The sequence below is a fragment of the Prinia subflava genome, chromosome 13, assembly GCF_021018805.1.
Source record: "Prinia subflava isolate CZ2003 ecotype Zambia chromosome 13, Cam_Psub_1.2, whole genome shotgun sequence".
NCBI lineage: Eukaryota > Metazoa > Chordata > Aves > Passeriformes > Cisticolidae > Prinia > Prinia subflava.
The window spans coordinates 19905929-19933918 of record NC_086259.1 but is presented as its reverse complement, the minus strand read 5'-3'; the positions used below and the strand labels follow the sequence as shown (position 1 = coordinate 19933918).

General features: G+C 65.6%; 2 protein-coding genes across 3 annotated transcripts; one reads left to right on the top strand and one right to left on the bottom strand.

Moving 5' to 3' along the window:
- The first annotated feature begins 880 nt into the window (after positions 1-880).
- On the top strand, positions 881-23898 carry PIEZO1 (piezo type mechanosensitive ion channel component 1 (Er blood group)). 2 transcript variants are annotated; one of them, XM_063411016.1, is made up of 51 exons: positions 881-1074; positions 6824-6919; positions 7860-7982; positions 8272-8314; positions 8401-8557; positions 9312-9450; positions 10035-10248; positions 10420-10585; positions 10791-10880; positions 10960-11035; positions 11191-11282; positions 11408-11668; positions 11739-11850; positions 11951-12129; positions 12203-12351; positions 12514-12693; positions 12767-12855; positions 13338-13495; positions 13566-13742; positions 13843-13968; positions 14052-14252; positions 14345-14549; positions 14644-14748; positions 15369-15522; positions 16071-16314; positions 16406-16502; positions 16590-16758; positions 16827-16916; positions 17004-17092; positions 17352-17423; positions 17818-17915; positions 17996-18092; positions 18353-18427; positions 18520-18692; positions 18763-18885; positions 18990-19087; positions 19166-19424; positions 19503-19691; positions 19873-20152; positions 20268-20379; positions 20472-20619; positions 20707-20921; positions 21038-21196; positions 21273-21420; positions 21527-21715; positions 21799-21891; positions 21996-22168; positions 22244-22366; positions 22466-22545; positions 22853-23048; positions 23131-23898. In XM_063411016.1, exons 1-51 carry the CDS (start codon positions 1011-1013, stop codon positions 23378-23380), a joined length of 7395 nt encoding a protein of 2464 aa, XP_063267086.1. In that variant the 5' UTR covers positions 881-1010; the 3' UTR covers positions 23381-23898. The 2 variants fall into 2 exon arrangements, with proteins under 2 accessions (XP_063267086.1, XP_063267087.1); XM_063411017.1 differs by lacking the exon at positions 17352-17423.
- On the bottom strand, positions 23833-27803 carry CTU2 (cytosolic thiouridylase subunit 2). The gene is made up of 15 exons (XM_063411018.1): positions 27672-27803; positions 27173-27247; positions 26660-26738; positions 26523-26582; positions 26368-26428; positions 25852-25961; positions 25489-25763; positions 25278-25413; positions 25049-25180; positions 24860-24951; positions 24693-24784; positions 24560-24611; positions 24394-24460; positions 24262-24320; positions 23833-24187 (listed from the first exon to the last, which is right to left on the bottom strand). Exons 1-15 carry the CDS (start codon positions 27749-27751, stop codon positions 24139-24141), a joined length of 1419 nt encoding a protein of 472 aa, XP_063267088.1. The 5' UTR covers positions 27752-27803; the 3' UTR covers positions 23833-24138.
- Between the last annotated feature and the right edge of the window lie 187 nt (positions 27804-27990).

Below are 27990 nucleotides of genomic sequence, written 5' to 3'. Positions count from 1 at the left end.
CATTTGGGAGCCATCAGGCCCATCCTGCTTTGGGGGTCACAGTGTGGGCAGGGGTGCCCAGATGGCTGGGGCACATTTGGGATGGGGAGAAGAGGCCCTGGAATTCTGCAGGGAGCCCAAAGGAGAGTGGGGAGCAGTCTGGCAGTGTGCCAGCTGGATGCCAGTTTATGATCCGTGTTGGGAAAACAAGTGCAGGGAAGCCAAGGAATGTGGAGAATTTCATGGGCCATGGTTCCTGTGAGAGGCTGGAGGTTACCAGCGCTGCCAGGTGTCACCGGCCACACTGCCCGTGCCACCAGCTGTGCCTGGCTCCTTCCCAGCGGGATTCGGGCTGGGATGAGGGACTGAGCTCAGCCCAGTTCCAGATGTGACCCCAGCTCCCCACAGCTGGGCTCCCTGTTCCGTGGGTCTGCATGTGGCTCTGCAGTGGCACCGGGCTCTGGGAACGTGGCACTGTGGATCCAGCTCCAGGGATCTCAGACCCAGCTCTGGGAACAGGGGACGATTCCCCAGTGCCAGAGACACAGCACCCAGCTCCAGGGCTGCCCACCAGCCCCAGGGCTGGGAGCACTCCCGAGCTCCCCACTCCATGCAGCAGTTCTCAGCCCTGGTATCAGCAACAAACATTCGGCAAAAATTACCTCCAACTTCTTTATTTCATTTTCGGGCGAAATAAACAAGAAACACATCTGCTTATCACTCTTTCCTTTTTTTTTTTTTTTTTTTTTTTTTTTTTTTCCCGGACGGCAGAAAGCGGAACCCGGGGGCTGCGGGGAGCCGCGGGCAGCCCGTGCCGGGGCGGCGGGCGCGGTGCCGGCGGGCGGCGCTGGGGCCGCGCCGGCCCCGCGGGCGGGGGGCGGGCGGTGCCGCTTTATAAACGGCGGGCGCGGGGCGGGGGCAGCGCCTCGGAGCGCCGCGGCACCGGGCAGCGGCATCGGCACCGGGGCCTGCCCTGCCCCGGCGGGGCGGAACGGCTCGGAGCGGCTCGGGCCGGGCCCCCCCCGGGCGGGATGAACCGGCGGGGGCTCTGCGCCGGGCTCTACTGGCTGCTGCTGCCGCTCGCCCTGCTCGCCGGTGAGTGCGGGGCGCGGGGATCCCCAGAGAGGACACGGGTGGGTTCCCCCGCCCGTGGGGAGGGTGGCTCGGGGGACCCTCGGGGCTGTCCCGGCGGTGGCCGCGGGGATCCCCCGGCACGTGGAGCGGGGGGCGAGCGGATCGCTGCACCCCGGAACCGGGGCTGGGATCCCCCGAGGAGCCGCCGCTGGCTCCGGTGCCGGGACGGGCGGTGGTGCGGTCTCCCCGCGGGGAGCACCCTAAATCTCGCCGTGTCCACCCGTGACCGAGCCCACTCGCGGTTACGCTGCGATTTCCTCCGGGGCGGGAGGGCGTGTGCGTTTCCCCCCCTGTCCCCCGACAGCCGGGGGCTGTTCGGGGTGCGGGTGACCCGTTTCGGTCACAGCCGTGTCACCACGCTCGTTCTGCTGTGGCTGCAAGGTGGGGGAGTCGCTCGGGCCGGGGTGGGCGATGCCCAGGGAGCAGCTGGCACCCGTCGTGTCTCCATGTCCGGGTGGATCCCCGCAAGCACAGCGCCCACCCCGGCCCCTCTGCGGTCCCCAAGGTGCCACCAGCCCGTTCCCAGCGCTGCCCCCCTTTGATGGCAGATGTGCCACCCACCGAGGCAACCGGCTGGCCCCCGGCCTGGAAAATCCCCGTGTCCCGGGACGCGCAGGACAAGAATCGGCTCTTTGAAGCCCGGCTGCTCCGGAGCCTCCTCGGGCACGCCGCGTTTGCGTAGACGCAAAGGAAAAACCTCTTTATAAACAGGATTGTTCAAGGGGCTCCTTGTGCCGGGCACGGGCTGGGGCTGTTTGCCACCGACGCCGGGCTCACCCCACCCGTGCTGGGGGGCCTGCGCCCCGCGAGGCTCTGGCAGGGCTTTGGGGGAGCCCTAGAATGACTTTTGGGATATTGTCACCTGGAGAGAGGGAGAGAGACGTGCGCCCAGCCGAGGGGGGCGCGTCCGGCTGAGCAGCTCCGTTTTGGGAAGCGGGCTTGGGTTTCGGGGTGCTGGCGCCGGGCAAAAAGCCTCGCTGGAGGAGGAAGTCGGTGACTCTTGAAAAAGCTGCTTTTCCTTCGGTTTGCTGGGGCAGTGACTCAGAGCATCGCGCAGGATGTGAGGAGGTTAATTATAACCCGGCCCGGGAGCGGGGCTGCGGGCAGGGGCTGCGGGCGGGGGCAGCGCCGGCCCGGGGCGCGGGAGCTGCCGGGGGCATCCCATGGGTGCCCGGGCCGACACGTGGCCTCCGGGCGCAGCCTCCCGCGGGGCCCTCCTGCTCCAAACCGTGCTGATTTGGCCCCAAATCGTGCCCAGGCTTGTTTGACTCTTCACCCTGCCCCGGCACGGGACATGCTGGGAGTCCCCGGCCCCCCACAGCTGGGGACAGCGGTGGCCTTGCTGTCCCCTCCTTGCTGGGCTTGTAGGTGGCTTGTTTAAATTTGGGGCCCCGCTTGGGCGGGGACTCCGTCCTGCTCCGGCTGATTGGAGAGAAGGTGTGACTCAGCAGTGCCCCGGGGTCCCGCAGGGGCACCCGGGGGAAACTGAGGCACGGGGGGGGTGCGGGTTGTGGCTCGTCCCACTGCACCTGGGTGGGAGGATTTGCCCCGGAGCACGACCCGCCCGCGGCCCTTCCTTCCCTGGCCATTTGGCTCTCCCCAAACGTCCGGAGGATGTTTGCTGGCGGCTCCCGGCCAGCTCGGGGGGCTCCCGGCCAGCTCGGGGCGAGTGGAGGCGCGGGACTCGCGGCTCGGGGCAGCCCCCGCTCCCCACGCAGCCCCCGCTCCCCACGGCTGGCACAGCCCTGGCCCCGTGGGGGGGTGCCAGCCGTGCCCTGGGCTGTGTCCCCACCTCGGCTCCATCCTCCCCGCTGGGGTTCTGGGGTGCTGGAGCCGCTGTGGGGGGCACAGCACATCCCATACAAGGGGGGCTGGGCACCCCCAGTGCCAGTCGTGGCCATGCTGATCTGTGGTGCTCGGGCAGAAGTGATGGGTGAGGGTGGCACCCCCTCCCTGGGGCTGCGGTGCCCCCCAAACCTCCAGATGTGGGGACAGAGCCCCCCCTGCCCAGCCTGGGTGCTGGGGGTCCCTGGGGGTCCCGGGTGCTGCGGGGCTGGAGCCCAGCTGGGTGCCAGCGTGGGCTGCAGCAGCTGCCTCCTGCGGTCAGGTGCTTTTTATAAAACCGAGGGAAATAAAATAGAGGAGGAAAAAAAAAAACTATTAAAAAAAAAAAAAAAAAAAAAAAAAAGCAAAGCCACCGCTGTCTCCAAGAGCAATAAGTGCTGCTTCCTCCCGGGCACAGGGGGAGGGGATGGGATGGAGGTGCAGGGCCTGGGTGCCCAGGACTGAGCCCCCACAGCCCCAGTGACAGGGGGACACCGTGGGGGGCTCCCCAGAGTCACAGCAGGTCCCCTTTGGGGGAGCACAGCAGGGTTTGGGCACCGCTTGGCGCTGCCATATGGCAGCCATGGTCTGGGAATGTTGGTGGATCTGGGAATGTGCGTCCTCATATGTCCCAGAGCTGAGCCTGTGCCCGGGCTGTGCCATCCTGGGTGTCCCCTGACCCTCATCCCTGAGCTGCTGCATTCCCTGTCCTGTGGCACGAGCTCCTGGCTGATGCTGGGATTTGGCAGGCTGGCAGCCGTGGCACCCGCTGGCACCCGGCCCGGAGCCCTCCTGGGGCATCTCCTGCGGCATTCCCGGGAGCAGGGTCGGGAGCTGCTCCCGATTAACTTTCCACAAAAACAGGATATGGTGGGGGAGCCGGTGGGGCTGTTCTTTCCTGGAAAGAGGGGCTGAGGCTGGGGCTGGGAATGTGCCGGTGGCCAGTTCTGCTTGCCCAAGGGCTTGTTGCTTTGGGACTGATGGGATTTTGGGATGAGGCCTCTGGGTTCCTCACCCTGCCTCTGGTTTGCAGCCAGCAGGTGCAGAGTCGAGCCCTGGGAGCAAAGTGACACTTTGGGGACCTGTCAGGGTCCCTGGGGTCCCCACGTGGGGCTGGTGAACTGGGAGGCAGCTTGGCAGAGCTGCCTGGCTCTGGCAGCAGGTAACGGGCCCGTGTGAGCGAGCAGGGCAGGGAATTAAAGAGCTCTGCTAATTAATCCTGAGCGGCCGCAGGTCCCCGCAGAGCAGCGGCTGCGCCGGTGCCAAGGGTGCTGTGGATGCAGAGCGATGCTGCAGGGCTGCTCCGGGGGAGCCCCCTCTCCCCATGCAGGTGGGAATGGATCCATCCTGGAAGCTGGAATGGTGCCTGCTTTGCAGGGAGGGGCCTGTGCCAGACCCCAGCCCTGTCCCACAGCCGCTCTCGCCGGCCCTGTGCCCTGGGAAAGGCGCCGATGCCGGCTCCTCCTGGCTGCCCCCACTTTGCCAGTGGTGCCCAGTGACCCCAGTCCCCTCCCACGGGGAAATTCAATTAATGCTGGCATGGAGGAACCCCGGCACATCCCGCCCAGCTCCCCAGCGCTGCAATTTATCCTCCCTCCAACTCGTTAGTGTCGTTAATATTTCACGTGCTGCCGGTGCTGGCCGTGGTGAACTCCAGGCAGCGTGGGAGCTGCTCCCGGGGTCACGGGGCTGGGCCAGCAGGAACTGGGGTGCCAGTCCAGGATACCTGACTGTCACAGGGCTGGGCCAGCAGGAATTGGGGTGTCAGCCCACAATACCTGACTTAGGGGACAAGATGAGTGCCCAGAGACACCCCAGGGTGTCGTGGGTGAGGGCACTGCTTGCATGGGGAGGGGGCTGTGGGTGCCACGGTGCTGCACCCACTCACCCACCCACCCAGCTGGCTGCTCAGAGGGCGGGTTTGCTCTCCCCACATGCCAAACTGGTTTTTCTCCCTGTGCTTGCGCTTTCCCCGCTGTCAGCACTGCGGGGAACCGGTTCCCTCCGACTGTGCAGGACGAGCACCCACGCAGCCAGGCAGGGCACGCCCCGCTGCAGCCGGGTGGGTGCCAAGCCGGGCTCCGAGGGTGCTCCCAAACCAGGCTGGCATCACCTCCTTTCCCTCCTTTTCCATCCCGCTTGAAGGCACCGAGCAGCTCTGGGGGATTTGCTGGTGATGCCCGAGGGGTGCGGGGTGAGCCCCGCCAGCCAGAGGGGCAGGTGGCACCCAATGATGGGGTCACCATGAGGGTGACCCCCGGTGCCAGCAATCATTGGAACCCCCAGCCGTGCCACCGTGTGCCCTCGATGCCACCTGCACGAGGCTGTGGCTGTGCCAGGGGCTCACGGTGGGGCTGGGTGACCCCAAGGTGGGCAGTGGGGTGGGTGGGCACAGCGGTGCCAGTGGCCGAGGGGCCCTGTCCGGCTCCCACGGAAGCCGGAGCAGTGTCTCGCCCCCGTGCCGGGAAGGCTCCTCTCGGCTGGAATATTTGCTCCATGAGATCATGGTTTGCCGAAACAGCCAGGAGCCCTCGGCAGCGGCTGCGGGAGGTGACGCGTCCCGGGGTCACCGCGGGGAGGTGGCTGCTGGTGGCGGTCCTGGTGCCCCCCGCCCCTGCTCAGGGCCGGGCTGTGTTTGGGGACGTGTGGGGACCACGCTGGGGACTGGCGCTGGTTTTACCCCAGCTCAGGACGTGTCCCAGGGCGTTCCTGGGTGCTCCCTCCTGTCACCCCACGCCCTCCGAGGGTGCCCCGCTGTCCCCGGGGCTTGCGAGGTGTCCCCTCCCCGGCTGCGCTGTCCCTCACCCCAGGATGTGTTGTCCCACTGAAACCTGGTAAACACAGGAAGGGCCGTGCCGGGCTGCGGTGCTGAGCATGTCCCTGGCGCACTGCCGGGCTCCCCTCACCCCCCCAGTCCCCCGGGGCCAGGGCTGCCCTCCGAGCCCCCCGTGTCACCCCCTTCCCACGTGGGGTGCCAAGGGGAGCAGCTCTGTGCCAGCCAGGGTCACCAACAGCGCTTCCCTGTGGCTGTCCCCTCCCTGGGCTGTCCCAGAGGGATTTTGTGTCCCTCTGGTCTGCAGCAGAGGGGATGGGGGATGTCCTGGGGCTGCCTGGAGCAGGGCACAGTGGCAAAGCTCATTCCCCCATCTCCAGCTCATCCCGGGGGTGTCTCGGTGGTGCTGTCCATCCCCAGCTCCTGCCCGTGCATGTGCTGGTGTCTGTCACTATCAGTGAAGTGACAGGAACGCTGTGTCCCCAGCCGGGGTGGCAGCTGCCCCCTCACGTCCCTGTCCCCATTCCTGTCCCCATTCCTGTCCCTGTCCCCGTGGGTCGCAGCCCTGCGGGGCGCTGCCTCAGCCCGGCCCCTCCGGTAGTTTTGTGCCTCTGTACAACAAGCTGTAATTTAGATCTAAAAATAAGCAGGGGGGAAGGTGCTGAGCCGGTGGCACACCCAGAGCAGGGCTGGGGGCAGGTGCTGTGCCAGCCCTGGAGGGGTCACGGGTGGGGGTCCCAGCCTGGCCGTGGGGGTTGCTGCAATGCTCAGCCTGACTTTGTGGGAATGATTTGGAAACGTGGCAGATTTTTCTCATGGCTCTTCTTTCCCTGTCACCCCGTGTGTCTGGGACCTCTGGTGTCCCCTCTTCTCCTTGTCACCCGTGTGGGTCACCAGGAGTGGCACAGCCTGAGGTGCTGCCTCTGTACCTCTTTCTAACTGCACTTTTTGGGGGCTTGACCCCCTTGTCCTACCTGGCATCACCCCAGGACCCCAGTACCCCCTGACATTTTGGGGTGTCTCTCTTTTGGGGGATCCTCATGGTGTGGGGGTGCAGCTGTGAGCCCTCCCTGTGCCACACCCCTGTCACTAACCCTGTCCCTCTGTCCCCAGCCTCCCTGTTCCGCTACAACGTCCTCTCCCTGGTGTACCTGCTCTTCCTGCTGCTCCTGCCCTGGTTCCCGGGGCCCTCCCCACGCATCACCGCAGGTAAGGGGCTCACCTGGGGGTGCAGGGCTGGGCCAGGTGGGGTGGGCAGCAGGGCAGCCGCCACCCCCCTCCCGCAGGCACCTCCGCTGCGGTTTCACCCCGGCGGGGCAGCGCGGCTCCGTGCGGAGCCTCTCTCTGTTAATTATAGCCCAGCGGGGCTATTAATAGCCCTCCTGCTCCAGCACGGCCACTTTGGAGCCTCATTAACCAAAACCCTACGGGCTGGGCTGTGTGGGCACACCACCAGCAGCCCCTCCACCCTGCCCGGGCCACTGGGGTGGCCGCAGGGATCGCCCACACCAGGGCAGGTGCCCGTAGCCCCCCTGTGCCCGGCTCTGACCCCACTCCCGGCACCTGGCACGGCCACGGCTAAAAGCTTTACCCTGTGAATATTTCATGGGCTCGCACGGCCCCGGGTCCGGCGCTGCCGAGAGCCTTTGTGGGGATTTATAGGAAAAAACAAGCGAGGGAAAGCTGCTGGCCCGGGGCCGCCCCCAGGCCGGCTCGCAGCTGTGGTGGGCTCGCTGCCCACCCCACCCCGGCCAGGAAAACGGGCACAGGGCCCGGGAGCCGGGTGGGAAGGGGGCACGGCTGCAGCTGGTGGAAGGGCTGATGGGGTTTGGAGTCGGGGGAGACCCCTGGAGCCCTCCCATGGAGGTTGCAGCAGGGATGGGGGTGCTGACTGCACCCTGGTGTGGTCCAGCAGGGCCAGGGAGGTGCCAGGTGGGTGCTGCAGGGACATGGAGGGTGCTCCTGAGCTTTGGCTCTGGGGTGAACTGGGCTGTGCTGGGTGAACAGTGAGGGCAAAGCTCTGGTGGCATCCCGACCCTGCAGTCCCTGGGCACAGTGCCCCCTTCCCAGCTCTGCCTGAGGGTGCAGGGTGCCTGCTGGGGTTACTGTGTACTGGATGCTGGGTGCCAGCTCTGCCCGTGTCTCACAGGTCACACCAGCCGCATCCTCAAAGCTCTGCTGGGGACCAGCATCCTCTTCCTCCTCGCCCACCTGGTTTTCCAGATATGCCTCTACACACTGCCCATCCTGGACCAGCTGCTGGGGCCCAACTGTGAGTAGGGGGTGCCCGTGCCCACCCTCACCCACCCACCCACAGCCCTGGGGCTGCACCCTCAAGCTGGTGATGTGTGGGACCCATCCTGCTGCTGCTGGGGGGCTGCTGAGGCTCTGCAGGGTCCCAGCCACGTGCCAGCTCTGGGGGCATCCTGTGCCATGCCAGGGTGTCTGCTGGGTGCCCTGGGCACAGAGCGCATCCTGCACTCCCATGGATGGGAATGTTCTCCCCATGGTGGAGGGGTGCTCAGAGCCTGCCCCCCTCAGTGCCCCCCTCCTTCCCACAGGCAGCTCCTGGGAGATCCTTGCTCGGCACATTGGGGTCACCAGGTAAGGGCACCCTGACGTGTGGGGCTGGGGGCTGGCAGTGCCTGGGGGTCACCCCTGAGCCCTGCCCTGCCCCGCTCTCCCCCCAGGCTGGACTTGAGTGACATTCCCAACGCCGTGCGGCTCGTGGCACCCGACGTTGGCATCCTGCTGGTCTCGTCCCTGTCCTTGTGCCTGTGCTGCCGCCTCGGCCGTGGCCGTGCCGCCTCCCGAAGGAAACCCGAGCCCCTGGAGTCCCCTGAGGGGGTGAGAGCCACCCCCACTGCTGTGGGGACATCCCACCATGCACGTCCCACTGGGTCCCTGTCCCTGTGGCTGGTCCCTGTCCCTTCCCTGGGCACAGCCTGGGGCTTGGCATGGGGACATCCACTGTGGTCAGGGACCCAGTCTGGGGCAGTTGTGGCCAGGCTGGAGGGCTGGGTCATTGTCACACAGCTCAGGGTGACTCAGCCATGGAGGAGTGCCCGTGTTTGCTCTGGCATTGCCACAGGGACGGTGGCAAACAAGCAGGACAGTGGGGTGGGCAGTTATGGGGTGCTGGCCCCCAGCTCGAGCTCGCTGGTGCAGGGTGGGTGCTGTGCCATGCTGTGCTGTGCCAGCCCCTCCTGGCAGTGCCAGCAAGTCACAGGGACACCGTGCTTGTGGCACAGGGGTCACCCAGGCAGACACAGCCCCAGTGGCAGCCCCAGCCCCGCTTTGGGGGCTCCCCAGCACCCCGGGCTGCCGTGCCGGGCTGTAACCGGAGCGGCGGCCGGTGTGGGTGCCTGTGCCGTGAGCCCGGGAGGCAGCCTGGAAACCAGCTCAGTGCTGGGAGCCCGGAGCCAAGGAAAACACCGCCCCTCTGGAGGCGCTTTCCGGGCGGCTGCCGAGATAAACACGGCCAGGTGCCGGGCACTGTGCCCGCCTGGCCGGCCACCCCTGCCCTCCCCGGCATGGGGAAACTGAGGCACGGCCAGGAGCTGCCCGGGCTCAGCTCACGGCAGCGTGGTTTACCCGGCAGAGGGAAGAGAAGGATGTGGGGCGGCACCGGCACGCGGCCCACGGGCACACGCGGCTGAGGAGCCGCCTGCGGGACAAGGCTCACTGGCTGCTCTGGGAGGCTGGCAAGGGCCTGGCCATCCTGCTGCTGGCCTTGGCAGGTGGGCACGGGGTGTGGGGGGCACGGGCTGAGCTGGGGGGATCAGGGGGCTGTGCTGCTTGGGGGAATGCTCGGGCCAAAGTGGGGACACTCAGTCCAGGGTGGCTGTGATGCTCTGTCCGAGGGAAAGCGTGCTTGGCCCATGGGGGGAGGATTTTCCATCCAAAGGAGAAGGCTCAGTGTGTGGAGGGAGGGATGCTTGGTCTGAGGGGGGAGAATGTTCAAGCCAAGGGAGGAATCTCAATCCAGGGGGAGAACTGCTCACTCCAAGGGTCAAATGCTTTATCTGTGGAGGAAGAGATGCTTGGTCTGGGGAAGGAGGGGATGCTCGTTCCAAGCAGGAGCAATGCATGGTCTGAGGACAGGTTTAGAGTCCAAGGGGGAAAGCTTGGACCAAGAGGAAGGAGATGCTTGGTCCAAGGTGGAAAACTTGGTCCATGGGGAAGGGATGCTCGCTCTGAGGAGGAATGCTGGCTCCAGTGGGATGCTCTCAGTCTGGGGGGATGCTCTCAGTGCAGTGGGATGCTGTCAGTCCGGGGGGCTGCCGGGCTGTGCACTGACCGCCCATGGGGCGCTGCTCCCCAGGGATCACCCTGCCCTCCGCCTCCTCCAGCGTCTACTTCCTGCTCTTCGTGGGGCTGTGCACGTGGTGGGCCTGTCACCTCCCCAGCAGCCAGCAGGCCTTCAATGTCCTCTGTGTCCTCGTCGGCATCTACAGCGCCTGCCACCTGCTGTGCCTCTATGCCTACCAGACCCCCTTCGTCCAGGGGCTCTTCGAGCCCTCCACCATCTGGGCACGGTGAGTCCGTGGGGTGGGAGTTGTGCCCAGGGTCCTCCTGAGGTGCTGGCTGAGCTGCCCTGTCCCACCCCGGGGAGGGCAGCCAGAGCATCCCTCTGGTGCCAGCACAGGGTGGCACCCTGGCTCCTGGTCCTGCCTGGGGGGTTAATGCCACCTCCCCTGTCCCCACAGCGTGTTTGGCTTCAACGACATCATCCTGTACCACAACTGCTCCCATCCCAACACCCTGGACCTCAACACCAGCCACCCCTGGCCTGTCTACGCCAACCCTGGCGTCCTGCTCCTGCTCTACTACACCATGGCCACCCTGGTGAAGCTGCGCTGGCGGGAGGCCAAGGTGAGGGGCTGCAGGGCTGAGCCACACCCCGCTGGTGGCAGCGGTGACAGTGTGTGCCTGGCTGTGACTGCCCCGGCCATGGCGCGAGGGGAGGTGGGGGCAGTGGGGTGCCCACAGTGCGGGGTGCCTTGGCAGGGGGCTGGGGCATGGCCCTGCTCCCCGGTGGTGGCAGTGGGTGCCCTGAGCTGGCTCCTGCCCCTCACAGAGGGCGGCACCGGCACGGCTGAGCCCGAGGGACCTGGTGGAGCTGGAGAGCTGGCCCAAGGAATCTCCCTGCGTGACTGAGGACACCAAGGTGGGTTCAGAGGGGCTGTGCCGGGAATGGGTGCGGGATGAGGGTGCCAGGGTGGGCTCTGATCCCTCTCTGCCCTCAGCCCATGCTGTCCCCCAACGCCGCGAAGCCGAGCGCCAGCAACGAGAACTGCACCGTCCACGTCTTGAACTCAGCACGTAAGCCTGACCCCAGCCCTCCCCAACCCCTGCCTGCAGCCTGGGGGTGTGCCTGGTGCTCCCCCTCCCCAAACCCTGCCTGCAGCCCGGGGGTGCCTGGTGCTCCCCCTCCCCAAACCCTGCCTGCAGCCTCACGCTTCCCCTCCCCATGCCAGGCAGGAGGCGTCCGGTGGCGTGGATGCCCCTGCACACCGTGAGCCACGTCCTCATGAAGCAGAGCTACGTGTCAGCCCTCATTGCCATGATGGTAAAGAGCTGGTGGGGGGCCGTGGGGAGGGGACACGGCCGTGGGGAGGGGACACGGCCGTGGGGAGGGGACACGGACACCGGGTGGCACCTCCCAGGCCCAGCCCTCACCCTCCCTGCCCGCAGGTGTGGAGCATCAGCTACCACAGCTGGCTGACCTTCGTGCTGCTGCTGTGGTCGTGCCTGATCTGGACGGTGCGGAGCCGCCGGCACTTCGCCATGCTGTGCTCGCCCTTCCTGGTGCTCTATGGCGTCGCCCTGTGCGGCCTGCAGTACGTGTGGGCCATGGAGCTGCACCCCGAGCTGCCCACCCACATCGGCTTCATGCAGCTGCGCCAGCTGGGGCTGGTGCACCCCAAGTACCCCTGCCTGGCTCTGGGGGCCAAGGTGAGCGCGGCGCTGTCCCTGCCCTGTCCCTGCTGTCCCCGCTGTCCCTGCTCACCCCCTGTCCCCACAGCTCCTGCTCACCCTCACCTTCTGGATGCTGCTGCGGCGCTTCGTCACGGAGCGGGTGCTGGCGAGGAGGGCGCCGGCCTCGCCGCTGCTGGAGGTGTCTGTCACCGATACAGGTGAGGGCTCCTGGTGTCACCCACACTGAGCACCCCACGGCTGTGGTGGGGGGACCCCAGCGCCCCCGCCCAGCTCCTGCAGCCCCCCCGTGCCCCACAGACACCAGCCAGATGCGGGATGTGCTGCAGAAGCTGGGGGAGGTGGTGCGGAATTTCTTCGCCAAGTTCTGGATCTGCGTCTGCGCCGTGATGTTCATCGTGGTGACCTTCACCGGCCGCCTCGTCATCTACAAGATCGTCTACATGCTCCTCTTCCTCCTCTGCGTCATCCTGTTCCAGGTAGAGGGGCTGGGGACCCCTGGGGGCCGGTGCCATCCCCAGGGTGGCCGTGCTGATGTCCCTGTCCCTGCAGGTGTACTACAGCCTGTGGCGCAAGGTGCTCAAGGCGTTTTGGTGGCTGGTGGTGGCCTACACCATGCTGGTGCTCATCGCCATCTACACCTACCAGTTCGAGGACTTCCCCGTTTACTGGAGGAACGTGACAGGCCTCACTGATCAGCAGTGAGTGTCCCCTGCCCACTGTGGGCTCCCTGCTGGCACCAGGGCATGGCCAAGGGCTGGGTTGCACATGGGGAAACCGAGGCACGGAGCAGGTTTGGTGCTCGGTGCCTGTTTGGGGTGGGATGGATGAGACCCCGTGCTGACCCTCCTCTCCTCATGCAGGGTGAGGGACCTAGGCCTGGAGAAGTTCAGCGTCTCCAAGCTCTTCTCCAGCATCCTCGTGACGGGGTTCTTCCTGCTGGCCTGCATCCTCCAGCTCCACTACTTCCATGAGCCCTTCATGCTCATCACTGACCTGCAGCGCATCCGCCCGCCCTCTCCAGCCCCCTGCCACATCCCCAGGTAGCACCCAGTGCTGGGTGAGCCCCCTGTCCCCCGAGCCCCCCGTGCCTGCCCTGAGCCCCCCTTCCCTCAGGTCCGAGGAGCTGCACGGGAGCCGCCTGCTGCGGGACGCGGCCGCTGCCGAGAGCGCCGGGTCCGGAGACTCCGACAGCGAGTCCCTGGGTACAGGACAGGGGTGGGGGATGCCTGGGATGGGATGGGGTGTCCTCCAAGCCAGGAGGGACCTGGGAGGGTAGGGAGGTGGGATTTGGGTTGATAGCCAAGTGTGGGAGGGTGTGGAGATGGATTGAGGCACCCTCCAAACCTGGAAGAGACTTTCAGGGTAGGGATTGGGGTGTCCTCTGAGCCAAGAAGGGTCTGGAAGGGCGTGGGGGTAAATTGGGGTGTCCTGAAAGCCGGGGTGGGACCAGGGTAGTGCAGGGATTTATTGGAGTCTCCTCCAAGTCTGGAAGGTTACAGGGGTGGATTGGGATGCCCTCTGAGCCAGGAAGAGGCTGGAGGTTGCGGGGATGGGTTGGGTTGTTCTCCAGGTGTGGGAATGCGTTGGGGTGTCCTCAGAGCCAGGGAGGACACAGGAGATGGGTTGGGGTGTCCTCAGAGCCAGGGAGGCTGCAGGGGTGTCCATGAGGATCCCTGTCTCACAGACTCCAACAAATGGGGGCTGGTGCTGGAGCGCCTGGTCGTGCTGGGCCGGACCTTCTCGGACATGGTGACACGCGGGGAGGTCTTTGTGAGGCGCCTGCTGGAGCTCCACATCCTCAAGATGGTGGCTATCTACACCGTCTGGGTGGCCCTGGAGGAGGTACCCTGGGGCTGCGGGGTTGGGGGGCTCAGCCGGGCCCCCCGAGGTGCTGACACGGCCTCCGCCCCAGGTCTCGCTGATGAATTTCTTGCTGGTGCTGCTGTGGGCCTTGGCCATGCCCTACTGCCGCTTCCGCCCCATGGCCTCGTGCCTCTCCACCGTCTGGACCTGCATCATCATCGTCTGCAAGATGCTCTACCAGCTCGAGGTCGTGGACCCCCACGAGTACCTCAGCAACTGCACCCAGGTGTGCCCGGCGGGGCCGGTTCTTGGGGGGCTCCCTGGCTGCAGGGGGGGTCTGGGGGACCGAGGGGCGCTGACCCATCCCCTGGTGCTTCCCTTTGCAGCCCCTACCCAACACCACCAACCTGACCCCAGAGGAGCTGGGCAACTCCACGCTGTACCGCGGCCCCGTGGACCCTGCCAACTGGTTTGGCATCCGGAAGGGCTTCCCCCACTGGGGATACGTCAAGGTGGGCGTGGGGATACTGTGGGGACCGCCTGGGGGGGATCCTTGGCTTCACAGCGTGGTGCTGAGCATCCCCCGTTCCCCCAGAACCACCTGCGGGTGCTGCTGCTGCTGGTGTTCGAGGCCGTGGTGTACCGGCGCCAGCAGTACCACCGCAAGCAGCACCAGCTGCTGGCCCCCGTCACCGAGACCATCTTCGAGGACATCACCTGCCACCACCTCGACCTCGGCTTCGTCAGCTGCGCCAAATACTTCATCAACTACTTCTACTACAAGTTTGGCCTGGAGGTGGGAGCAGGGGCGTTGTGTGTGTGTGTTGGGGGGGTCCCAGCGCTCACAGCGTCCCGGTGCTGAGCCCTGCGCCCCCCCTGCGCCCCCAGATCTGCTTCCTGATGATGGTGAACGTGATCGGGCAGCGGATGAACTTCCTGGTGCTCGTGCACGGCTGCTGGCTGGTGGTGATGCTGACGCAGCGGCGGCGCGCGGCCATCGCCCGCCTCTGGCCCAAGTACTGCCTCTTCCTCGTCGTCTTCTTCCTCTACCAGTACCTGCTGTGCCTGGGGATGCCGCCCGCCCTCTGCATGGGTAAGGGGCACAGGGGGACCCCGCCTTGCTGTGGGGCACTGTTTGCCTGTCCTGGAGGAGGGGGCTGGCTCTGATTGTGCCCCCTGCCCCCCAGACTATCCGTGGCGCTGGAGCAATACCATTCCCCTCAACTCGGCACTCATCAAGTGGCTCTTCCTGCCCGACTTCTTCCAGGCTCCCAAATCCACCAACCTCATCAGTGAGTAGCCCCCTGCCTGTGTGGTGCCCTGTCCCCCTTCTCCAGCCCCCGGCAGTGCCCTGCTCATGAGGTGACACAGACCATGGGGTGCCCTGTCCCCCTGCTCCAGCCCCTGGCAGTGCCCTGCTCATGAGGTGACACAGACCATGGCAGTCCTCTGGCCCCCTGCTCCAGCCCCTGGCACCTCTGTGCCCACAGGGTGCCCTGTCACCCTATTCCAGCCCCTGTCCCCCAACCTCTGGGACCTCCCCAGCCATTGCTGGGGTCCCATCCTGCCTCCAAGAGGAGGAAGGACAGGCAGGAGGGGTGGAGGAGCTTCAAGAGCCCCAGTCCACTGGAGGTAGAGCTTACATCACACACACCCCGTTGGAGAAGGAGTCATGGCAAACCCCACCCCTTTTTGGGGGAACTTAATTGTATTCCCACCCTCTTTTGGGAAAAGGAGGGGCCTGGGGAGACTCACACTTGGTTAGGAGGAGGTGGGGCCCTGGGAGAGGGAATTAATGAGCTCTCCATGCTGGGCAGGAGTGTCCTGGGATGCCCCACGCCTCGGGGAAGGGTCTGGGGGGTACCAGCGTTTCGGGGAGCCCTGTGGCCCGGGCTGAGCCGTGTCCCCTCAGATGATTTCCTGCTGCTGCTCTGCGCGGCCCAGCAGTGGCGCGTGTTCGAGGCCGAGCGCTCCCAGCCGTGGCTGCAGGCGGCCGGGGACAACTTGGACCGGCTCGACCGGGAGCAGGAGCACGACAACCCCACCCCAAACTTCATCTACTGCAAGTGGGTGCCCCTGGCAGGGGCTGGGGCCACGGGAATGGGATCTCCTGTGGGCGGTGAAGGGGGCACTCCTGTGGGATGGGGTCCCTGGGGATATGGGCAGGATGGGACCCCTTGGGGTGTGGACACAGTGGAATCCCACCCTTGGAATTCCAACCTTGGCATGCCAGACTTTGGGGTATGGACAAGATGGGTTCCTCCCCTGGGATGGGACCCTTTGGGGGAGGGACAAGATGAGATCCCACCCTTGGATGGCAGATCCCCTGGGATGGGACCTGCTGGGCTGGGATCCTCTAGAATGGGATGGAAACCCCTTTGGGCCAGGGTCCCTTTGGACATGACACCCCTGATGGCTGGAGCAGCAACTCCCTGAGGCTCTTCTGGAAGGAAATGAGGTGGTCCAGGACACCTCTGGTGACGGTGCAGGACCCTCAGAGGCTTTGTGCCATAAACGGGGACAAATCCCTTTGTCCCCCATGACAGGGCCGGTGTGGGGACTGGGACCGTGCTGGGGGTGGGTGCTGGGAAGGGACACGGCCCCTGCTCCGCAGGTGCTACCTGGACATGGCAAAGGTGGTGGTGTTCCGCTACCTCTTCTGGGTCATCCTCGTGGTGGTTTTCATCACCGGCGCCAACCGCATCAGCCTCTTCGGCCTGGGCTACCTGCTGGCCTGCTTCTACCTGCTGCTCTCGGGCACCGCCATGCTGCGCAAGCCGGCCCGCGCCCGCCTGGCGCTCTGGGACTGCCTCATCCTCTACAACATCGCCGTCATCGTCTGCAAGAACATGCTGTCGGTGCGTGGTGCTCCGCATGCTCCTCCTCGCGCCGCCCCGGGCGTCCCCGGGGGCGCTGGCAGAGCCACCTCTGCGCCCTCTCTGCCCGCAGCTCCTGTCCTGCGTCTTCGTGCGGCAAATGCAGAACAAATTCTGCGGGGTGATCCAGCTCTTCAGCCTCGTCTGCACCGTCAAGGGCTACTACAACCGTGAGTTGGTGGTCTGGGGGCGATCTGGGGGTGTGGGGGCTGCGGGTTTGGGCTGCTGCCTGACCTGCCTGCACCTCTGCCTGCCAGCCAAGGAGATGCACAAGGACCACGACTGCACGCTGCCCGTGGAGGAGGCCGGCATCATTTGGGACAGCATCTGCTTCTTCTTCCTCCTGCTGCAGCGCCGCATCTTCATCAGCTCCTACTACTTGCACGTCATGTGGGATCTCCAAGCCTCTGCCCTGCAGCCTTCCAGGTGGGATTGGAGTCCTGGAGGGTCCCCGTGGCTGCTGGGGCCCCCCATGACCCTCCCCTGTCCCCCAGGGGTGTGGCTCTGTTCAAGGCCACCATCACAAAGAGGCTGCGCTTGCACCGGCGATCCGAGAAGAGGTCGCTGGACCAGCTGAAGCGGCAGTGAGTGGGTTTTGAGGGCACTGGGACCCTCTCCCTGTGTATGGGCACCCCTGGGGGAGCGGGCACTGCAGCATCCTCTGCCTCCAGGATGGAGCGGATCCGAGCCAAGCAGCAGAAGTACCGCCAGGAGCACCTGCCCCGCAGCACCGGCCCAGAGCAGGAAGGGCCTGGATCAGGTGAGAGCCAGGGAGTCCCTCCTGTGTCCCCAACCCCTCTCCAGGGAGTCCCTCCTGTGTCCCCAACCCCTCTCCAGGGGGTCCCTCCTGTGTCCCTAACCCCTCTCCGGACACACGGCTGGCTCTGTGACCCATCGCCGACGCCCATGCTGGTGGAGCCCCGTGGAGCACTGTGGTGACCCCTCCCACCCTGAGTGCCCCCAGGGCGGGGTGGGTGCCCTGGGTGTGGCCGTCCTCAGCCCCCTCTGCCATCCCACAGCGCCCGGTGGCCCAGCAGACTCCTCCCGGCACAGGGAGCGGTGGCAGCGGCCGTGGGTGGACCATGCCACAGGTACAGCCCCGGCACGGGGTGTGACGGGTCCCCCTGCTAGGACCGCTGACACCCGCAGGGGCGCTGGTGGCACTGCTTGGCCAGGGTGACACCCTGCATGTCCCCTGTCCCCAGGCTCAGCCGCAGGGCACTAACCATGGCTTCTCTGCTCCCCAGCACTAATGGGGTGTTGGACTGGGGGTGCCAGGCTGGGTTTGGGGTCACTGACGTCGGTCACCTCCGAACGCTGGCGCTGGAGGGACGCTGCTTTGGGGACGTGGCAGTTGAGTTGTTGGACACCCCATGGGTGTCCTCGGTGCCAGGCAGAGCCTGGGAGATGGCAGGGGGCCAGCCTGGGGTGTGACAGCCCTGCCGTGGCCCTGGCTGTGCTGTGACACCCTGTGCCCCCCGGCAGTGCTGCATTCCGGGGAGTACTTCCTCTTCGAGTCGGACAGCGAGGAGGAGGACGAGGTGCAGGAGGAGGTGCGGCCGGAGAGGCCGAGCGCCTTCCAGGTGAGCAGGGCTGGGGGGCTGCAGAGCAGCCGAGGGCTGGCAGTGTCCCCAGGGTGCTGATGGCTCCTGTCCCCCTCCAGCTCGCCTACCAGGCCTGGGTGACCAACACCAGGACGGTGCTGCGGCAGCAGGAGCAGCGCGAGCAGCCGCAGCCACCCGGCACCGAGAGCGCTGCAGGTGGGTGTGACACCCCAAAATAGGGCTGGAGGGGACAGGAGGGGACATAGCTCTGCCTGGTGTCCACTGTGGGCCCTGGCAGGGCACTCCCAGTGTGTGTGGGGACTCTGGTGGCTACAATGGGGTTGGGCACAAGCTGTGCAGCTTTTTTGGTGCCCACCCTGATTTTTAAGGTGGATGTGGAGGGACAGGGGATGGGGTGGTGGATGGGAGAGCCCCAGAAATGATGTTCATCCTCCCCTGGGGGCTGATCTTTGCAGAGGATGGCACAAGGAGAGAGGCGGAGGCTGCTGGGGAGGCTGAAGGCTGGGAGGAACAGAACACAGAAGTTTCTGGTAGGTGGGCAGCAGGACTGCAGTGCAGGGGGAGGCTGGGGAGGTCTGAGTGGGCACGAGTGGACCCTCCACCCCTCTTTTTGCCCTGGCAGAGCGGAGCAACGTCTTGCAGCGGGCACTGAACACGCTGAGGTTCCTGTGGCTGCTGTGCCAGGCGCTGGTGGACGGGCTGACGCAGTGGCTGGACGCCTGGACACGGGAGCACACGGACATGTCCCAAGTCCTGCGCCTCGAGAGATGCATCATGGCACAGCGGCTGGCCAGGGTGAGCCCGGGGGACACCGGGGCACGGGGGGTGGCAGCCCACGGTGGCACTGATGCCCTGCCTGCCACAGGGAGAGGAGATTGGCAAGGACTTTCCGCATGAGCTGTACAACCTGCCGCCAGAGCAATTCCAGCAGAGGCTGAGCCTGGCCGTCCCCCTGGCTGCAGATTCCCAAAGCCACACTTCCAGGCAGGTGCATAGAGACCCCCGAGGGGCCGCTGGCAGTGCCCCAGTGGGGCAGGGGCTCAGCCCTGACCCTGTGTCGTCCTAAGAGCTCCCCCTTCTTCCGGCAGCCAGGAGCTGCTGACGAGCCTGGAGGACGTGGTTGAAGCTCAGCATTTGGTGGCCGTGCCCCAGCCGCGCAGGCGGACTGCCAGCGAGCTCCTCAGCAGCAGGTGGATGTGGGGACAACGGGGTGTGGGGACAGCAGGACAGGGGTGGCAGGGGGGCTCACCCCAGCCCTGCACCCGCAGGAGGTTCTCTGTCTGTGAGCTGGAGGAGTCGGAGCAGTTTGACCAATCCCACAACCGGTTCCTGAAGCTGCTGCTGGCCGGGTACCGCTACGTGACCGCCCACTCCGAGCTGCTCTGTTACTTCGTCATCATCCTCAACAACATGGTCACCGCCTCCGTTGTCACCCTCTTCCTGCCCATCCTCATCTTCCTCTGGGCCATGCTTTCCATCCCCCGGCCCTCCAAGCGCTTCTGGGTGACTGCCATCGTCTTCACTGAGGTGGGCAGGGGGTGGCCAGCGAAGGGACGATGCCACCTGGCCCCCGCTGCCACCCCACTGACCCCAGCGTCCCCGCAGATCATGGTGGTGGTGAAATACCTCTTCCAGTTTGGGTTCTTCCCCTGGAATGGCCACATCACCCTGCTGCGCTATGAGGGCAAGCCCTTCTTCCCACCACGCATCCTGGGCATGGAGAAGTCCACCCATTACCTCAAGTACGACCTCCTGCAGCTCCTGGCCCTCTTCTTCCATCGCTCCCTGCTGCTGGTGAGCCCTGGGCACTGTGAGTGGGCATTTGAGGGGAGCTGGAGCTGCTCCTGGGGGCTCCGGGCAGAACCCAGTGGGTGCTGGGTGGCTCTGCCGTGGTTTTCCACCAGCACTGGTGGGAGCTGATGCTGCAGGATGGGGGAGTGAGATGTGTGGGGGCTCTGACCGTGTCCCTCCACAGTCCTATGGGCTGTGGGACCGGGAGGAGACGGCGGCGGAGAAGCAGGAGAGCAAAGACGGGGAGGAGAAGCTGGAGGAAGCCGAGTCCCCGCTGCCGGCGGTGGCCGAGGAGGGGTCGGAGGCTCCAGCCCAGCAGGGAGCACTGGAAGCGGCCACGGGGTCGGAGCTGGAGCTGGAGCTGGAGGGAGAGTCCGTGGAGCAGGAAGAGGGGACCAGGGCCACGCGGCTCCGCCTCAGGAGGAAGCAGGGGAGGAAGACCATGGAGATTATTCCGGCGGAAGGTGAGCACCAGTTCCCAACCCTCTTGCCAAGGCTGGCACTCCCAGGGTGCTGGGGTCAGGCAGGATGTGGCCCTGCAGGGCCCTGGCTGTCACCCACGCTGTGCCTCACTTCAAGGGGGCGAGGAGGAGGAGGAGGAGGGAGAGGAGGAGGAAGCCTTAGAAGAGACTCGCACTCAGAAGAAGCTGAAGGAGATCGGCTTGCGGGTCAAGGGCTTCTTCCTCACCATGTGAGTCGTGGTGCTGCTGGTTGGGGTGGGGGCTGTGGGGTGCAGTCCCAGTCACCCGTCCCCTGTGTCCCCTGTGTCCCCTGTCCTTGCAGGGCACATAACATGTACCAGCCAGTGCGCAAGTTCTTCAAGGACATCCTGGACACACAGAGCCATGTAGCCACCGACGTCTACGCCTACATGTTCGTGGCTGACGTGGTCGACTTCATCATCATCATCTTCGGCTTCTGGGCCTTTGGGGTGAGCAGGGAGTCCCACAGGGTCTGACTGTCCTGCCTGCACCATGGGGTGAGGCTGGGCCCCATCCTGACCTCTCCTGCACCCCAGAAATACACGGCGGCCACCGACATCACCTCCTCGCTGTCGGATAACCAAGTGCCGGAGATTTTCCTGGTCATGGTGCTCTTCCAGTTCAGCACCATGATCATCGACCGCGCGCTCTACCTCCGCAAGACCGTGGTATGCAAGCTCATCTTCCACGTCTTCCTGGTCTTCGGCATCCACTGCTGGATGTTCTTCATCCTGCCGGCCGTCACCCAAAGGTGCATCCCCAAGGATTCCTTGCCGTGGCATGGCACGGTCCTTGCGTGGCACCTTGGTGTCACCGAGCCCGCGCGGTGGCCCAGGCTGGCCGAAGAGTGACACGTCCCTCCCGCAGGTTGTTCCGCCAGAACACGGTGGTGCAGCTGTGGTACTTCGTGAAGTGCATCTACTTTGGACTGTCGGCCTACCAGATCCGCTGTGGCTACCCCACCCGCATCCTGGGCAACTTCCTCACCAAGAAATACAACCACGTCAACCTCTTCCTGTTCCAGGGGTACGGCACGGGGCCACAGGGAGCCGTGGGCACCCCGAGGGTGCCGTACCACTGCCCTGTCCCCGTGTGCCCCCAGGTTCCGCCTCGTGCCCTTCCTGGTGGAGCTGCGGGCCATCATGGACTGGGTGTGGACGGACACCACGCTGTCCCTCTCCAACTGGATGTGCGTGGAGGACATCTACGCCAACATCTTCATCATCAAGTGCAGCCGGGAGGCTGAGAAGGTACAGCCCCTGTGCCAGGAAGGGTCCTCCACTAAACCCCTGCTGGGGTTTTTTGGGGTCCCCCTGAGCACACCCCACACCGTGTGCTGTCTCCCCCCCACCCCAGAAATACCCCCAGCCCAAGGGGCAGAAGAAGAAGAAGGTGGTGAAGTACGGCATGGGCGGCCTCATCATCCTCTTCCTCGTGGGCATCATCTGGTTCCCGCTGCTCTTCATGTCCCTGGTGCGCTCCGTGGTGGGCGTTGTCAACCACCCTGTCGATGTCACCGTCATCCTCAAGCTAGGGGGGTACGAGGTGAGGATGTGGGCGTGGGTGTTGGGGTGCCCAGAGGGGACACCAGGGTGCCCTGCCCGCCTGATGTCCCCCTGTCCCCCCAGCCTCTGTTCAGCACGAGCTCCCAGCAGCAGTACATCCAACCCTTCACCTACGAGGACTACACCGAACTCACCGAAGAGTTTGAGACAGAGCCGGTAAATCCCTTCCCCCACCCCAAAAAATCCCTGCTGGCTGCCTGGGTGGGTGCTGGCAGAGCCCCCAGGGCAGGGGCTGAGCCCTGTCCCCCCCCCGGTGGCAGGTGGCCATGCAGTTCATCACCTCGTACGGCATGGAGGACATCGTGACCGCGCGCATCGAGGGCAGCTCGGGCGCGCTCTGGACCATCAGCCCCCCCAGCCGCAAGCAGATGCAGCAGGAGCTGCGGAACAGCTCCTCTGCCATCACCCTGCACCTCACCTGGATCTTCCAGAGGTACCTCGGGCACGGCCAGGGGGAGCCAGCGCTGCCTGCGCCCCCCTGCCCACGCTGAGCCTCTCCTGCCCGCAGGGACCTGAGCAAGGGGGGCACAGTGGAGAACGCCTACGGCAAACACAACACTGACCTGGAGGCCGGCGCGCCGCAGCGGCTGGAGCTGGCCCAGATGCTGGATGGCACCAGGGATGAGCCCGTGTGAGTGTCCCCTGAGGGCGTGACTGGACCCCTGTGCTCTGGGGGATGGTGTAACCCCACCATCACTCCTGGTGTAACCCCACCATCACTTTCCTGCAGGGTATTGCCCAAGCTCTTCCCCAAATACATCCGGGCGCCCACTGGCCTCGAAGCTGAACCTGTCAAGCAGCTGCTGCCAGGTAGGTTCTAACATGTCCCCTACAAGAGAACCAGCACTGGGTGCCACCTCTCTGAAAAAAGGGAGGACACGAGTCCCAGTGTGTCCCTCTCTAAAAAATCAGCACTGGGTGCCACCTCTCTGAAAAAAGGGAATACACGAGTCCCAGTGTGTCCCTCCCTAAAAAATCAGCGCTGGGAGCACACCAGATGGTGCCAGCGCCTGCAGGCACTGAGGACGTGAGTCCCACTGTGTCACTCCCCCCAGAAAAGTCATCCTTAAAGCTCAGCAGCCACTGTGCTGTGCCCTGACGGTGTCACCCTCTCCAGATGACGTGGAGAGCTACCTGGACGTGGAGGTGTGGCTGAAACAGGAGCGCAGGGGCTCTGGCCAGGGCCAGCACTTTGTGGAGTGGTGGGTGCTGAGGCTGAAGGACGCTCCACCCCACGAGGGCAACACCCTCCCCATGATCATCTTCAACGACAAAGTCAGCCCTCCCAGCCTGGGCTTCCTGGCCGGCTACGGGTAGGTGGAGGGTGCCGGGGTGTGGGGGATCCCAAGGGCATTGCTGGTGGATCCAGGGATCCAGGATCTGCCCCCCTTGCAGGATCATGGGGCTCTACGTGTCCATCGTGCTGGTGATCGGCAAGTTCGTGCGGGGCTTCTTCAGCGAGATCTCCCACTCCATCATGTTCGAGGAGCTGCCCTGCGTGGATCGCATCCTGAAGCTGTGCCAGGACATCTTCCTGGTGCGCGAGACGGGCGAGCTGGAGCTGGAGGAGGAGCTCTACGCCAAGCTCATCTTCCTCTACCGCTCGCCCGAGACCATGATCAAATGGACACGGGAGAGGAACTAAGGGGAAGGGGCTCCAGCCCTGCCCCTGACAGGGACATCACCGCCAATGCCTTAACCAGCACCCCCAGCTGGGGCTGCATCCCGGCCCGGGAGGCAGTGGGATGTGGGGTTCTGGGCGCTCCCTCGGAGGGAGGATGTTTTTCTGGATGTTTTTCTTACGTTGCTTTGAAGCCGTCCGACCTGCACAGACCACGTTGTGCCTTCCCGGGGAGGGGGACAGGAGGTGGCCCCCTGACCCACTGGGCACCCCTGACTGCCAGGTGGGGATGGGGGTGAAGAGCCAGCCTGTGCCCCTCCCTGCCGGCCCCAGCCCTGCTCCAGAACCAGGTTGCACTCAAGCAATAGCCACCCTCCCCGCCAGCTCCAGGATGGGGGTCTGGGGTTGTGGCCCCCCACGTTTGAGGGGGTCTGGCAGCCCCAGTTGGACTTTAGACACTTGTGACTTCGGGTTTGTTTTATTTTTTTTATTAATTCAAATGGTTTATTTATACAGATAGCAAATAAAACAAACTTGAGGCCCCCTGGCTGACAGGCAGCTGGGGCAGGGAGGTGGAGGGGACCAGGGCCCTGCACCCAAGCCCCCAATAAACGGGGTGTGGGGGCTCTCCCTGCCCTTGGCTGCGACAGAAGGGGGCTATAAAAGCAGCTGCCTGGGTGCCAGGAGTCCTCACCAACCTCTGGGGTATGCCTGAGGAGTGGCACCTGCCCCAGCAGTGCCACAGTGGGATGGAGGAGTGTCCCCCGCTGTCCCCAACCCCTTCAGCTCTTGCTGGACTCCTGGTTCTCCTGGTTCTGCTCCATCTCAGCTCTGCAAGGGACGGACACTGGATGGATACGGCCTTGGGGGCCGAGCAGGTGGGGAGGGGCCCCCACCCCCAGTACCTGCGGAGCCTGCGCTGGCCCTCGGCGCGCACGTAGGGTGGCAGCGTGTCCAGGGGACCCTGCACGAGAGGGGCTCTGAGCCTGGGCACCCCCATCACCCCCAGAACCACCCCCTGCACCCCAAAGCCTCACCAGCTCCTTGAAGGTGAGGCGGCAGCTGTAGCACAGCAGGGGGATGTAGGCAGCTTTGCTCTCCACCCTGTGGGACAGGGACGAGGACGGGGACACTCAGCGGTGCCACTGTGGTGGCCTGGGAGCAGGTGTGGCATCCTGGAATGTCCCCAGCCCATGTGCTCACCCTGCTGCTGGCTCCTCCAAGATCAGCGTGGGCTCCAGAGCCAACTCCTCCTCTGTAAGAGCCAGGGGGTCACTGAGGGGTGCACGGCTGCTCCCCAAACCCCCCGAGCCCCCCAGTGTCCCCCCTCACTCACCCCCTTCGATGTCCAGGCCACAGAGGCAGAGGAGGCAGCGCTGGGACTCACTGCTGGCCTTGGCCGGCTCTGGGCTCAGCTTCTCCCCTGTCCTGCAGCCAAAACGGGGGTTGTGGGTGCACCCCAATCCCCCCACACCCCCAGTGCCCCCACAGGACCCCCCATACCGGTACACGGTGCTGATGGTGGAGGGGAACTCCTCCTGCAGCCCCAGCAGGAAGTGTTCGACCAGCTGATGGATGCTGGGCTTCTCCCGGTGCTGTGGGAACCAACAGGGAGGGCAGGGCAGGACTGGGGTGTCCTGTCCCTGCCATGGGGACACGGAGCGTGGGCTCCCCACCCCGGGACCCCCCTACCTTGGTGAAGAGGGGCGGCACGGTGACGGTGGGGACGCTGAAGAAGAGGTTGTAGAAGGCGATCTCCTTGGCCGTGTAGTCCCGCATGGGTCTCACCACCATCACGTCACCGTGGCGCTGGTCCGTGAAGCCCTGTGGGCGCAGGGCTGCCAGGGGACTGTGCCATCCCCAAGCCACGTCCCCATGGCGTGGTGTCACCCCTTGGGCCCGGGTGCTGTCCCCAGCTCACCGTGTCCACGGCGAGGAAGGCGCCACGCCCCAGGGAGAGGTTGGTGAGGAGCTTGACGGCCACGCGCGTGAGGCTCTCGCCCGTCATCACCTTGGCGTAGCCCCTGTCCCGGGCCGTCTGCACGATCAGGTGGGTCCTGGGGACGAGGTGGCCGCGGGTCAGAGCCACCCTGCCCCCCTGGCACCGGCACCGGGCAGGGCCGGCCCCTCACCGCAGCATCTCCAGCAGCTCCTCCCGCGCCGTCGCCGTCCCCGCGGCCTCGAAGCCGCGCAGCAGCTCCCGGCTCCGGGCAGCGTCCGGCAGGCGGGGGGTGGCCGGGGGCCCTGCTGGCCTGTCCTGGGTGCTGTGACCAGGCTGAGAGGTGCCACCGTCCCCGTCCTGCCGCTGCTGCTGGATGAAGCTGTCCACAGCCTCCTTGTAGGAAGGGCTGACTGTGCTGGTGCGCTCCGGTCCCGGCTGTAAGATGGACTGGGGCAGCTCCAGCGCCTGCGGGGCAGAGAGGGATGCAGGGGGAGGTTGGGGGTGTCTGAGTGGTGGCCCTGCCTCAGCCCCTGTCCCCATGTCACCCCAGTACCTCCTCCAGGTGGATCACGTGGTAGGGGAAGCCGGTGGCCTGCAGCAGGGTCTCCATCTGGGCCAGGGTCTGCTCCCGCTGCTCCGGGCTCTGCCTGCGCACGGCTCCCTCTGGAAGGTGAGGGGACAGTGCCAGGGCTGTGGTCACATTCCCAGCCCCATTCCTGGCACAGTGCAGGGCACACTGCTGGGAGTCGGTAATGGGGCAGGGAGTGGGGCTGGGAACAGGGTAGAGAATGGACAGTGGGGCTGGGAATAGGGCAGGGAACAGACAGTGGGACAGGGAATGGCTTGGGAATGGGCAGGTGGACACGGAGCAGAGATGGGTTGGGAACAGGCAGCTGGACACGGAGCAGGGATGGGTTTGGAATGGGCAAGTGGACACGGAGCAGAGATGGGTTGGGAACAGGCAGCTGGACACGGAGCAGAGATGGGTTGGGAACAGGCAGCTGGACACGGAGCAGGGATGGGTTGGGAATGGGCAAGTGGACACGGAGCAGCAGCGTGGCTCCCTCACCCTCAACGTAGACGAGGCTGGGGATGAAGCGGAGCCTCTTGGCTGCCTCCCTGCTGAGCCCCTGGCAGAGGAGTGGGGTGAGGTGTGGGGTGAGGTGTGGGGTGAGGGGGAACGAGCCCTGCGTCCCCCAAGCCCCCCTGAGTCCCCACTCTCACCTCCTGCACCTGCCGGACCATGGCGCTGGAGGCTGGGCCCCCTGACACTGCCAGCAGCACCTGCGGGGACAGTGGGGACAGTCACCGGGGCTTGGTGCCACCCCCGGGTGCCCTGTCCGGGTCCCCCCTCCCGGTACCTTCTCTCCTGGGAAGATGACGCGGTTCTTGCCCAGCATGGCACGGAACTTGTGCACGAAGTACTCGCGGAAGCAGGCGCTGGGGACACGGGGACACGGGGACTCCTGAGCCACGGCCTGTGCCCACACCCCCAGACCCCACAGCCCAAAGTCCCCTCGATGTCCCCGACACCAATGACCCAGAGAACAACGTGCTCAGGCCCCGCCATCCCCGATAATCATCCCCATGAGCCACGTCCCCAGACATCACCGTCCCCCCTCCCCGATGTCCTCAAGACTCAATGTCCCCAAACCTTGTTTGTCCCAGACACCCAAAGTCCCCAAACCTTGAAGTCCCAGAGATCCAGTGTCCCCACCCCGACAATCCCAATGCTCCAGACACTCCACATTTGCTCTCCCTGAGAACAAACGTCCCCGATCCCTGATGTCCCCAAGTTCACAACCCTCGTTCTCAGAGACTCAAAGCCCCCATTTCTGGTGTCCCCATCCCGCTGTCCCCACCCGGTCCCTCACCGGCAGAACGGGTCCCCGACGCGGATGACGAGGGCGGCCGTGCCCTGCCCGCACTTCATGCAGGTCCGGGGGCGGCTGCGGGGACACGGCCGGTCACCGGGGACACCGCGACCCGACCCCCGGCACCGGGAGGGGAGGCGGTCCCGGTCCCCGGGCAGCACCAGCGATACCCGCGATGTTACCGGGGGATACCGGCGGTAACACTGACAGATATCAGGGGGATACCGGCAGCGGGGAATCGGAGATGGCGCTGGGGAGTACCGGAGAGATACCGGGAGCAGCCCCGGGGTCACCGGGGGACATCAGAGGCAGCCCCGGGGGATCCAGATGACACACTGGGGACAGTACCGGGGGGACACCGGGGCGGCATCATTGGGGGTATCGGGACGGGCGCATTGGGGATGTACCGGAGGCAGCACCGGGGGGATGCTCGGCGGAATACCGGGGGGTACCGGGAGCGTCCCCAGCGGTCCATTCCCGGACCAGACCGGACTCATACCTGTCTCCCGGTGCGCGGCGGCGCCGCGGCGTCTCCGCGTCCGTTCCGCACCCACCACAGTCACCCGCCACGTCGCACATGGCGGCGCCACTCGGTGGATTCCGGTGGGTCCCGGTGGGTCCCGGTCAGTCCCGGTGGGTCCCGGTCAGTCCCGGTGGGTCCCGGTCAGTCCTACGGGGACCTGCTCGGCTCGGGCCCCGCTCGGCCTCGTTCGGCTCCGCTCGGCCTCGTTCGGCTCCGCTCGGCTCGCACTCGGCTCCTCTCGGTCCCGGCCCGTCCCGCCGTGTCCCGGCGTGCTCCCGTCGCGCGGCGATGACGC

Coding starts and splice junctions, on each gene's coding strand:
- PIEZO1 (XM_063411016.1), top strand. CDS start 1,011: ATGAACCGGCGGGGGCTCTGCGCCGGGCTCTACTGGCTGCTGCTGCCG. Junction 21,716..21,798: donor TCAAGCTAGGGGGGTACGAG/GTGAGGATGTGG, acceptor CTGTCCCCCCAG/CCTCTGTTCAGCACGAGCTC. Junction 23,049..23,130: donor GGCTTCCTGGCCGGCTACGG/GTAGGTGGAGGG, acceptor CCCCCCTTGCAG/GATCATGGGGCTCTACGTGT.
- CTU2 (XM_063411018.1), bottom strand. CDS start 27,751: ATGTGCGACGTGGCGGGTGACTGTGGTGGGTGCGGAACGGACGCGGAG. Junction 27,248..27,671: donor CGCCGCGCACCGGGAGACAG/GTATGAGTCCGG, acceptor GTGTCCCCGCAG/CCGCCCCCGGACCTGCATGA. Junction 24,952..25,048: donor TGCCGCCCCTCTTCACCAAG/GTAGGGGGGTCC, acceptor TGGTTCCCACAG/CACCGGGAGAAGCCCAGCAT.